The sequence below is a fragment of the Molothrus ater genome, chromosome 3 (genome assembly GCF_012460135.2).
Source record: "Molothrus ater isolate BHLD 08-10-18 breed brown headed cowbird chromosome 3, BPBGC_Mater_1.1, whole genome shotgun sequence".
In the NCBI taxonomy this organism is placed as follows: domain Eukaryota; kingdom Metazoa; phylum Chordata; class Aves; order Passeriformes; family Icteridae; genus Molothrus; species Molothrus ater.
This window is the reverse complement of record NC_050480.2, coordinates 112,043,448-112,055,466: the sequence shown is the minus strand read 5'-3', so window position 1 is coordinate 112,055,466 and position 12,019 is coordinate 112,043,448. Positions and strand designations below refer to the sequence as shown.

The 12,019-nt window shown below is 39.7% G+C and overlaps 1 protein-coding gene across 2 annotated transcripts in view; it reads left to right on the top strand.

Annotated features, from left to right (window-relative positions):
• FZD3 (frizzled class receptor 3) overlaps positions 1-12,019 on the top strand; it is a 73,803-nt gene that overhangs the window by 44,024 nt on the left and 17,760 nt on the right. For both annotated transcript variants that reach the window (XM_036379854.2, XM_036379853.2), the window contains exon 4: positions 815-1,832. In XM_036379854.2, the coding sequence (XP_036235747.1) occupies positions 815-1,832 (1,018 nt within the window). The remainder of the gene's footprint in view (positions 1-814; positions 1,833-12,019) is intronic.

The following is a 12,019-nucleotide window of genomic DNA, read 5'->3' as shown; positions in this document are numbered from 1 at the left end:
TTCTTAAAGCTCAAATTGGCTCCTCACCTGTTTTATTTTTAAATGTATTTTATAGTTACAACGTTGCTCTGTGGGATGCGTTTGTGACTAAATAGTGCAGAATTTGACGGATTCCCCATTTTTTGGATTAGGTCTGGTTTCGCTCCAGTTGGTTTGCCTGAAGTCACACCTAGAAATCCTGATTCTTGTATCAGGAATGGTGTGGCCAGCAGGAGCAGGGAGACCATCCCTCCCCTGTACCTGGCACTGCTGCGGCCACACCTGGAGTGCTGTGTCCAGTTCTGGCTCTTCAGTTTGGGAAGGACACTGAGGACCTGGGGAGTGTCCAGAGGGGACAACGAGGGGCTTGGAACACAAAGCCTGTGAGGAAGCACTGAGGGAGCTGGGGGTGCTCAGCCTGGAGAAAAGGAGACTCAGGGCTGCCCTCATCACCCTCCACAGCTCCTGAAAGGTGCCTGTGCTCAGCTGGGGCTGGGCTCTTTCTCCAGCAGCACTGACACACCCAGAGCACACAGCCTCAAGCTGTGCCAAGGGAAATATAGGCTGGATATTGGGAAAAAGTTTTTTACTGAAGCAGTGATAAAGTTCTGGAATGTTCTGCCCGGGGAGGTGGTGGAGTCCCCATCCCTGGGTGTGTTTAACAAAGCCTGGATATGGCACTGACTGCCATGGTTTGGTTGAGCTGTTAGGACATGGGTTGGACTCAGTGATCTTCAAGGTCTCTTCCAACCTGTGATTCTGTGAGTTCTGTGTGCAGTGAGGCTCCCAGTCCTTATAAATTGTGAGCAGATTCCTTGTAAACTCCTCTTTTTAGGTTCCCAGACTGCGACGAGCCCTACCCTCGCCTGGTTGACCTCAACTTGGCCGGCGAGCCCACGGAGGAGGCGCCGATGGCCGTCCAGAGGGATTACGGCTTTTGGTGTCCCCGGGAGCTGAAAATCGACCCGGAGCTGGGCTACTCCTTCCTCAGGGTCCGGGACTGCTCCCCTCCCTGCCCCAACATGTACTTCCGCCGGGAGGAGCTCTCCTTCGCCCGCTACTTCATCGGCGTCATCTCCATCGTCTGCCTCTCGGCCACCTTGTTCACCTTCCTCACCTTCCTCATCGACGTCACGCGCTTCCGCTACCCGGAGAGGCCCATCATCTTCTACGCCGTCTGCTACATGATGGTGTCCCTCATCTTCTTCATCGGCTTCCTGCTGGAGGACCGGGTGGCCTGCAACGCCTCCAGCCCCTCCCAGTACAAGGCCTCCACGGTGACCCAGGGCTCCCACAACAAGGCCTGCACCATGCTCTTCATGGTGCTCTACTTCTTCACCATGGCCGGCAGCGTCTGGTGGGTCATCCTCACCATCACCTGGTTCCTGGCCGCCGTGCCCAAGTGGGGCAGCGAGGCCATCGAGAAGAAGGCCCTGCTCTTCCACGCCAGCGCCTGGGGCATCCCGGGCACCCTCACCATCATCCTGCTGGCCATGAACAAGATCGAGGGCGACAACATCAGCGGCGTGTGCTTCGTGGGCCTCTACGACGTGGACGCGCTGCGCTACTTCGTGCTGGCGCCCCTCTGCCTCTACGTGGTGGTGGGGGTGTCCCTGCTGCTGGCCGGAATCATCTCCCTCAACCGCGTCCGCATCGAGATCCCGCTGGAGAAGGAGAACCAGGACAAGCTGGTGAAGTTCATGATCCGCATCGGCGTCTTCAGCGTGCTCTACCTCGTGCCCCTGCTGGTGGTCATCGGCTGCTACTTCTACGAGCAGGCCTACCGGGGCGTGTGGGAGACCACGTGGATCCAGGAGCGCTGCCGGGAGTACCACATCCCCTGTCCCTTCCAGGTGAGCAGCACCGCCCCACTCAACACCACCCTTCCCTTCTCTCATCCTTTTTTGGCTTTCTGTCATCCTTTTTTGGCTTTCCGCCGTCCTTTTTTGGTTTTCCATCGTCCTTTTTTGGTTTTCCGTCATCCTTTTTTGGTTTTCCATCCTCCTTTTTTGCATTTTCACACCTGAAATGTGTCCTGAGAACAAAGAGAATGTACAAGAGTTGGGTTTGCCTGGGGGAAAATGGATTCTTGGTGTGCTCCCCCTCTGGAAGGGATATGAAGGTGGTGGGCACAATGATGGTGGATTTGGAGCAGTGGAATGTGAGCCATGGGCTGATTCCAAAGACCCTTTGGGTCTCTTTGCACTCAAAGCAGACGCTGTGAGACCTGCAAAGGTATCCTGAGAACAAAGAGAATGTACCAGAGTTGGGTTTGCCTGGGGGAAAATGGAATCTTGGTGCGCTCCCCGTCTGGAAGGGATGGAGGTGCTGGGCACGATGATGATGGTGGTGGGGTCCATGCTGATGGTGGATTTGGAGCACTGGGATCACTTGGAATGTGAGCCATGGGCTGACTCCACAGAGCTTTTGGGTCTCTTTGCACTCAAAGCAGACGCTGTGAGACCCGCAAAGGTATCCTGAGAACAAAGAGAATGTACCAGAGTTGGGTTTGCCTGGGGGAAAATGGAATCTTTGTGCGCTCCCCGTCTGGAAGGGATGGAGGTGCTGGGCACGATGATGGTGGTGGTGGGGTCCATGCTGATGGTGGTGTCCATGCTGATGGTGGATCTGGAGCAGTGGAGTCACTTGGAATGTGAGCCATGGGTTGATTCCAGAGACCTTTTGGGGCAGTTTCCACTCAAAGGAGATGTTGAGAGTGGAGTTTTCCCTCCTTTGCCTGGGGTTTGTCCCAGCTACAAGTTCTGGCCGTACAAAGGTGCTGTGTCCCCTTCCCTTTGGGAACCTCCCCCAGCAGGCCCCAGAGCCTCAGGAAGGGCCCTGCGAGCCCCATCCCAACCATCCACGTCTCCTGCTGAAGCAGCTGAGCTCTGGAGGGAGCAGACCTTGGCTGACAAACCAGAAGATGCTGAATTATTGAGAAGCCCCAGGCAGGAGGGGCTGTGGCCGCCCTTTGGTCCTGAGCAGCTTGGGGGGGTCTCAGAGAGGATTTATGGGCTGGGAAAAGCTTCCTCAGAGTGGGAAGAAATTCCTGCAGGAGGTGTGGAAGCTGTGCCAGGTGGAAGTGGAGAGTTCCTCCTTGAGCTCCTCACTCAAAGCTCTGCTGTTCCTATTAAAAAATTTAAAAAGTTGTTGCCGTATTCAAATTACTGGGATAATTCCTTAGCTTGGATGTTGCTGGGAAATCAGAATTTCCATCAACCCTTGGTGATTTTCCTGGTGTTTCTGGGCTCTGTGGCACCTGCAGAAGATGTAAAGATGGTTTTTTTTAAACCAACATCAAGACCAGAGCTTGATGAGTTTATTTTTGGTCGTTGGAAGTTTTGCTGGTGATGAATTGTGGAGTTTGAACTGATTTTTGTAGTTCTTGTTCATCTGTAGCAATTCTGGGGGCTTTTGGTGGCCTGTGGGTTTTCCATCTCCTCCATCTGTATAAAATCTGATTTAAAGCATCTTCTGAAGAAAACCAGAGCTTGCAGCTCATCAGCTTCGGGGCTCTTTTTCAAGAAACTGAGATTTATCTGCTGGGTTTAATTGAGTTACCACAGGAACAGAAGCCTCTGAGAGCCCTGAGATCGAATTCTCCACTGCTTTATTCAGATGCAGTTGAAAATAAAGCATTTTATGGATTAATTGCCTGCTTTTGGGCCAAAGTGGCAGATTGGTTTTGGAACGACATTCCTTAGATATTTTCTGCAAATTATTTTAAAGGAACTTTTTTTTTTTTTTCCAGAGGGTTTTACAGCAAATTTCTATTTTACGGCTGCGCGCAGAGGGATATTTAAAAATTACCATTTTGGCTCTGAAGCAGTTAAAACACCAGCTGAGTCATCACAGCTCACGTTTTAATGCAATAAAATATCACTTAAAGGTTTGGCTTAGGCTTGAGAATAATCCTTTTATTACCTTTTAACCCTTTCTGGTTTGGGGTTTTGTTTTTTTTTTCTCGGTTAGGTTTTATTAAGATGGGACTCTTCCATCCGACGTGGGATCATTTTTACGGCAGGAAATCTGTGGGTGTTTGCAATTTCATTGGTTTGATTGAGTCTTCACTGCTGTGGTTTTAATCTGATGCTTAAAAACAGAGAGAAAAAAAAAAAAAGAAATAAAAAAGGGGGACACGTGGCTTTCTCTTGATTAATTTCCACCAGCCACCGCGTGCCGATGGAAATTTAAATTTAAATATTGAAACAATTGAGATGTAAGCATCTATAAAACCATCGGGGTTTTGAGGAGGCAAAATTCTCAGCGAAAACTTGAAACTCGAGGGCTGGAATAATAAAAACGATGTAGGAAAAAGCTGCTGAAATCCCTGCAAGCCGTTGCGGTAATGGCCCAGCAGGAGTCAAAAGAACAATAATGGTTTCATTCACAGCAAATTGGGTTGAAGGACCTGCAGACCCCAGGGAGTATTAAAGGGCTTTTTTTTCCCTTTTAACCCCTCCATTTATATTTTTTTCCCCTCAAAAAAGTTGCCTTTTTTTCCCTTTTAACCCCTCCATTTGTATTTTTTCCCCTCAAAAAGTTGGTTTTTTTTAACCCCTCCATTTGTATTTTTTCCCCTCAAAAAAGGTTTTTTTTTCTTTTCCTTTTAACCCCTCCATTTATATTTTTTCCCCTCAAAAAAGTTGCCTTTTTTTTCCTTTTAACCCCTCCATTTGCATTTTTTCCCCTCAAAAAAGTTTTTTTTTTTCTTTTCCTTTTAACCCCTCCATTTGTATTTTTCCCCTCAAAAAAGATTTGGTTTTTTTCTTTTCCTTTTAACCCCTCCATTTATATTTTTTCCCCTCAAAAACGGTTTGTTTTTTTTCTTTTCCTTTTAACCCCTCCATTTATATTTTTTTCCACTCTTCCCCTATGAAACAATCCAGATTTACAACTGAACCAGATTCCCAAAGCTGGGGGGGAAATGATTTTATCCTCAGCTCCTGGTGGTGAAATTTATCCTTTGATCAGGGGGAAATTGGGAGTTTTGTGGGGAATAGTGGTGAAATGAGAGCATATTTTTATAAAGTTTTGATGTTATTTAATTAATTTCTAATATTTCTGAGAGCAGAGCATCCTAAATGGAGAGTGGAGTCGATCCCACAGTGGATAGAAAGGTTTTATGGTCTGGGAATTTTTATTTTTCCCAACACCAGCAAATCTGAGGTTAAAATTCCACTGGGGTGTGGGAGATGGTGGCACAGGAATTCCTTCTGGAACATTCCCAGCGAGGGGGGTGGGAATGGCAGCTGCTCCTGCAGGGTCAGATAAAAACCAGAAACTCTGTTTGTTTGGGTGCCTGGAATTGGAAATATTCCCAAATCAGGAATATTCCCAAAGTTAGAAATATTCCCAAAATAGAAATATTCCCAAAATTAGAAATATTCCCAAGCAGAGATTTTGGTCAGATAAAGACCAGAAACTGTGTTTATTTGGCTGCCTGTAATCAGAAATATTCCCAAAATCGGAAATATTTTCAAGCAAAGAGTTTGGTCAGATAAAAAGCAGAAACTGTTTATTTGAGTGCCTGAAATCAGAAATATTTCTGAAATTAGAAATATTCCCAAATTAGAAGCATTCCCAAAATCAGAAATATTCTCAAAATTAGAAATATTCCCAAGCAGAGGGTTTGGTCAGATAAAAACCAGAAACTGTTTATTTGAGTGCCTGAAATCAGAAATATTTCTGAAATTAGAAATATTTCTGAAATTAGAAATATTCCCAAAATCAGAAATATTCCCAAAAGTAGAAATATTCCCAAGTGGAGATTTTGGTCAGAAACTGTGTTTATTTGGCTGCTTGGAATCAGAAATGTTCCCGAAATGAGAAATATTCCCAAAATGAGAAATATTCCCAAAATGAGAAATATTCCCAAAGGGGGAGTTTGGTCAGATCAGAACCAGAAACTGCGTTCATTTGAGTGCCTGAAATCAGAAATATTCCCCAAATTAGAAATATTCCCAGGTGGAGAGTTGGGTCAGATAAAAAGCCAGCAACTCGGTTGATTTGGCTGCTTGAAATCAGAAATATTCCCAAAATTCGAAATATTCCCAAAATTCGAAATATTCCCAAAATCTGAAATATTCCAAAGTGGAGAGATTGGTCGGATAAGAAGCAGAAACTGCCTGGTTTGGTGCCTGAAATCAGAAATTTGGGTCAGTCCCCTTGAAAAATCAGAATAAACTCATTTAAATTCACTTTTTAGATTTTTACCAGCCTTGCTTGGATCGCCGTAATCATCCCAGAAAGAAAATAAAAGAAGAAATTTCTTTTTTTGCCCATTTTTTGAGGATTGATTGTAAATAACCACCTAAGAAGGAAATTCCTGGAATTTGGGAGTTCCATGGGGAGATTATTTCACTTTGCTGCTGATAGAGAGGAATTTTTTTCTGCAGGAATAATGAGCAAAACTCTTTTAAAAATAAATTTCACGGAGTGAAAAAGTAATTTAAAAGTAATTTTAACTTTAAAAGCAATTTTCACTGAGTTCTTTGAAGCAGTTCCTGTGCTTATCTCGAAATCTTCTCTATTTTCCTTCTGATCTCCTCTTTAAAAAAATTAAAACTGCCTTGGTGTTTGGAAGAACTTAATTATTCTGAGCTGGAAGATGATGTAATTGCAAATATCGTTTTTATCTGCAACAAAAATAGACAATCCCATTTTCCCCCATTTTTTTCCCCTCTCCACTCTGTTTCATTCCATTGCTGTGGGATAAATTTAAATTAGATTTTTTTTTTTCCACCCACTCACTCCCATCCCTGGCTGGTGTTTGTTTAATTTTAATTGAATTATGGTTTTTATTGTTTATTTAATTTAATTTTGTTTAAAAATAAAATTTATTCCTGTTAATACTGATTTTTTAACACAAATTTTAATGCATTATCAGACAACATTGGACCAATGGGTTTTAATATTAAGATTGAAATCCTAATAGGATTAAAATCCTTTCACCTGCTGGTAATTTTAATTCAAGAATTCAGCAGTTTGCTCATCTCCTATTTTCCCAAATGTACTTTTTGAGCTGAAAATGGTTAATTTTTTTATTTTACTGTACATTTTCAAGATCCTTTTAGCTGCGGCATCCCTGCCCATGGCAGGGTGGAAGGGCATGAATGAACTGGAATTTCAGGGTGGAATTTCTCCGTTTTTGTGGACAAAAATTCCATTTTTCCCCCATGTTAACTGCAGACCAAACTGTGAGTGTAACCCTGAATCTCAGAGCAACGACAGTGATGGAAACACTTCTGAGATCGAGGGTGCCCCATCAGATTCCCTCTGCTCTTCCCATTTTCAACAAAAGCACGGGTTAAAATTTGAATTTCATTGCTTTTTAAGCGAAACAAGCAGGATTTTAATAATGATAATTTACAGTGACAAATCCTACCGTGCTAACTGGAAAACAAATTGGGAGTGTAACCCTGGATCTCAGAGCAACGACAGTGATGGAAAGGATTCTGAAATCTTGCCCGTTTTCAACAAGAGCATCGGTTAATTTGAATTTCATTGCTTTTTATCCTGAGGGAAATATCAAATAATCGCTGTCGTTTCCCCAGAGGAGGAGCACAGGTGCTTTGCTTGGGTTTTTCCCCCCCCACACACACCCCGTGCTCATTAATTTGTGCTTTCACACGTGGGAAGAGTCGGGGAAAAAGCAGCTGTGATTGATCATTTTGGGGGCAGGAGGGGAAAATACTCAGGAATTATTCGATAAGCGTGGAAATGAGCCGCGTGCCCGCAGAGCAGCCTTGTTTTTCCCTGGAGAAGGGTGGAAATTGGTGTTTTTAACCTTTTCTTTGAGCACCTGCCCACCGCGCGTTCCCTTGCCGCTGTCACATTTCCTGAAAAATCCTCTTTGCCCGGGATTCTCCTCCTGGGAAGCCTCCGAGAAAAAGGAAAACGAGATTATCTCATCTGTTTCTCCTGTGTTTTGCTGCTTTGGAATGTGGTTTGCAGATTGTTTATCCAGCAGGTGAATTGGTTTTATTTAATGAGCAATCACAGGCAGGCTGTGTCAAGGAGTCAGGGGTTTTAATTGTCATCATTTGTAGCTTTCTGTCTGTGTCCTCCCTCTGTTTTTAGTATAGCATAATGTAATATAATGTAATATAATGTAATATAATGTAATATAATATAATATAATATAATATAATATAATATAATATAATATAATATAATATAACATAACATAATATAATATAATATAATATAATATAATATAATATAATATAATATATAGAAATAATGGAAATAATACAATATATAATATATATACACTATAATGTAATATACTATACTATACTATAATATAATTAACATAATATATAATATATATAATGTGATGTAATATAATATAATGCAATATAATAAAATGTATGATATACTATAATATAATATCCTATAATATCCTATAATGTACTATAATATACTATAATATAATAAAATATAATAAAATATATTATATAATAAATATAATACATATATATTATATAATAATATATAATATAATATAATGTAATATAATGTAATATAGTATAGTATAATATAATATAATATAATATAATATAATATAATATAATATAATATAAATAATATAATATATAATATATATAATGTAATGTATTATGATATAATATAATATAATTACATATAATATAATATTATTTTATGGTATTATAATATATAATTATAATATAATACCATAAAATAATAAATTAGCCCTTTAAGAACGTGGAGTCAGATTCACAATTTCCTCCTTGGGACCCAGCGAATTCCACATTTGCTGGGGATTCTTGGCCTCGCTGCGGGAAAGGCGTCTGTGCAGCAGCCCCGCAGGAGGGAGGGAGGGAGGGAAGGAAGGGGCTGCAGAAATGTCTTTATTCAATCTGGGATCCTTGAGTCTGACAGAACTCCTGGGATGTGTCTGAGCGGCTCCGAGCGCCGCGCCCACATCCCAAATTCTGCATTTCCTCCTTTTCCTCAGAGCTGATGGCTCTGGGAGCCCGGATCCGCAGGGAAATCCTTCCCTGGCATGGAGTTCCCAGAGAAAGAAAGAAATTCCCAAAGGAAGAATGGAATTCCCAAAGAATGGAGTTCCCAGAGAAAGAAAGAAATTCCCAAAGGAAGAATGGAATTCCCAAAGAAAGAATGGAGTTCCCAAAGAAAGACTGGAATTGCCAAAGAATGGAGTTCCCAAAGGAAGGAATTCCTAAAGAATGGAATTCCCAAAGGAAAAATGGAATTCCTAAAGAATGGAGTTCCCAAAGTAAGAATGGAATTCCCAAAGAATGGAGTTCCCAAAGAATGGAGTTCCCAAAGAAAGACTGGAATTGCCAAGGAATGGAATTCCCAAAGGAAAAATGGAATTCCCAAAGAATGGAGTTCCCAAAGGAAGAAAGTCCCAAAGAAAGAATGGAATTCCCAAAGAATGGAATTCCCAAAGTAAGAATGGAATTGCCAAAGAAAGACTGGAATTGCCAAAGAATGGAATTTCCAAAGGAAAAATGGAATTCCCAAAGAATGGAGTTCCCAAAGGAAGAATGGAATTCCCAAAGGAAGAATGGAATTGCCAAAGAAAGACTGGAATTGCCAAAGAATGGAATTCCCAAAGGAAAAATGGAATTCCCAAAGAATGGAGTTCCCAAAGGAAGAATGGAATTCCCAAAGGAAGAATGGAATTCCCAAAGAATGGAATTCCCAAAGGAAGGAATTTCTAAAGAATGGAATTCCCAAAGAATGGAATTCCCAAAGAAAGGATGGAATTCCTAAAGAATGGAATTACCAAAGAATGGAATTCCCAAAGGAAGGAATTTCTAAAGAATGGAATTCCCAAAGGATGGAATTCCCAAAGGACGGAATTCCCAAAGAACGGAATTCCCAAAGGAAGAATGGAATTCCCAAAGGATGGAATTCCCAAAGAAAGAATGGAGTTCCCAAAGGATGGAATTCCCAGAGAATGGAGTTCCCAGAGAATTCCTGGCTGCTCCATCCCTGGCAATGTCCAAGGTTGTCTTGGAGCAGTCTGGGATGGTGGGGGGTGTCATGGTTGGAACTGGAAGAGCTTTCAGCTCTTTTTCAACCCAAAAATTCTGAAAATCCATGAAATTTCCAAATTCTCTTGCTCCCGGAGTGCACAAGCACCTTTTACATTCCCAGGAATGCCATCGGGTCCGGAGGGAAACACAAAACCACCGCCAGAATTCTCTTTTTTCTGGGAAAATTCTCATTTCTGAGGACACGGCCCCGGGGCCTTGCGCTCCCTGACACCGAACGGCAGCTCCTGGCGTTCAGAACAAACAGGATTTTATCTAAAAAAATAAGAAATTATCCCATTTTTTAATGCCCAGGGGAGATCTCAGTCTGGATTTGAGCTTTTCCAGTGTGAAAAGTGAATTTTGGTACAGGATTATTGAGCTCCAGAGATACCGGGATGGGCCTGGCCAAGTGGGAAACAGGAAATGACAAATTAAATAAATGACAAATTGAATTTATTAAAAGATGTTCCCACTTATTGTTTCAGCTGGTAACAGGAATGGAGAGGCTAAAATTTGGTTTAAAAGGGTTTTTTGGTTTTTTTCCATCAGCAGTGGAATTCACTCTCTGGTACTGAGAGGTTTGATGGCATTGCCACATCCCCATCTCTGATAAAATGAAATGAAATGAAATGAAATGAAATAAAATAAAATAAAATAAAATAAAATAAAATAAAATGAAATAAAATAAAATAAAATAAAATGTGATAATTTTGATTTCACAGCTGCTCAGGCTCTGGTTTTGGACAGAATAGGGAATTTTCTTGGTGCAGAGTATCTAAAATCCCATTTCTGACCAAAATAAAAAAGTGATAATTTTGATTTCACAGCTGCTCAAGCTCTGGTTTTAGAGAGAAGAGGGAATTTAAATTTTGTTGGTGCAGAGTGTCTAAAACCCCAAAGGGATTTGTCTTTTTCTTTTAATGAATTCAAGGAAATTGCTTAGGATCTGAATTCAGAAATGTATTTTTATTTGTGGTTTATTTGTTTTTATTTTTTTTATCTTTTTTTTATCTTTTTATCTTTATTTAATTCAATATTGTGCAGTTTTGGGGTTTTTTTGGTTGTTAGGGTTGGGATTAAATGTGTGAGAGAATTTTTTCTTTGCCCTTAGATGTATAATAGTTTTTATTTATATCATAGTCTCACAAACTGTGAGTTTTATAGTATTTTATTTCAATAAATTAAAAATGGAGTTGTATTTCTCTCTTTATAAGGTTTTTAAGGATAAATTGCTTATTTAAGAAATGATACTTAAATTATTTTTAATTTAATAACTATTTGTGGCTCACAATGCAGACTTTTATTTAATTACAAAATATTATTTAAACTTATGAAGAAGAAGGTGAAGAAGGACAAGCTTTTGTTTTAAAGCTTTTGTTTAATATATTTTACTATATTTTAAAACTTTAAGTTTTCTGCTATGTGATATTTACACTTTTATTTCAATTAAACTCATAATTTTAGTTTTATTATTCAATTTTGGAAGCCTTTTCTACAGCTTTAGGTGAAAATAAGTTTTAAATTCTCCTGAAATTCCTTCCCATTCCTTTTCCTCCTTGCATTAGTTCAGCTTTCAGGGAGGTTTCTTAAATATTTAATAAATAAAATTATTATATAATAATAATTATATCTATAATAATAAATAAAATATTTAATAAATAAAAATAAACCAAATTTATTCAGGTATAAATAGAAATAGAGTCAGGTAATGCTCAAAAAAAATTGCTTTTAAACCCAAAGATATTTCCTTATAATTTATAAGGAAATTTATTTATTTATATATATATATATATATATATATATATATATATATATATATATATATATATATATATATATAAAAATTTACATATAATACTATATATTATATTATATAAAAATATATTATATATAATATTATTTTTATATAATATATAATAATATATATATAATAATTATATATAATATTTTTATATATGTATATGTATATATATATATATAAAAAATATTATTTATATATAATATAT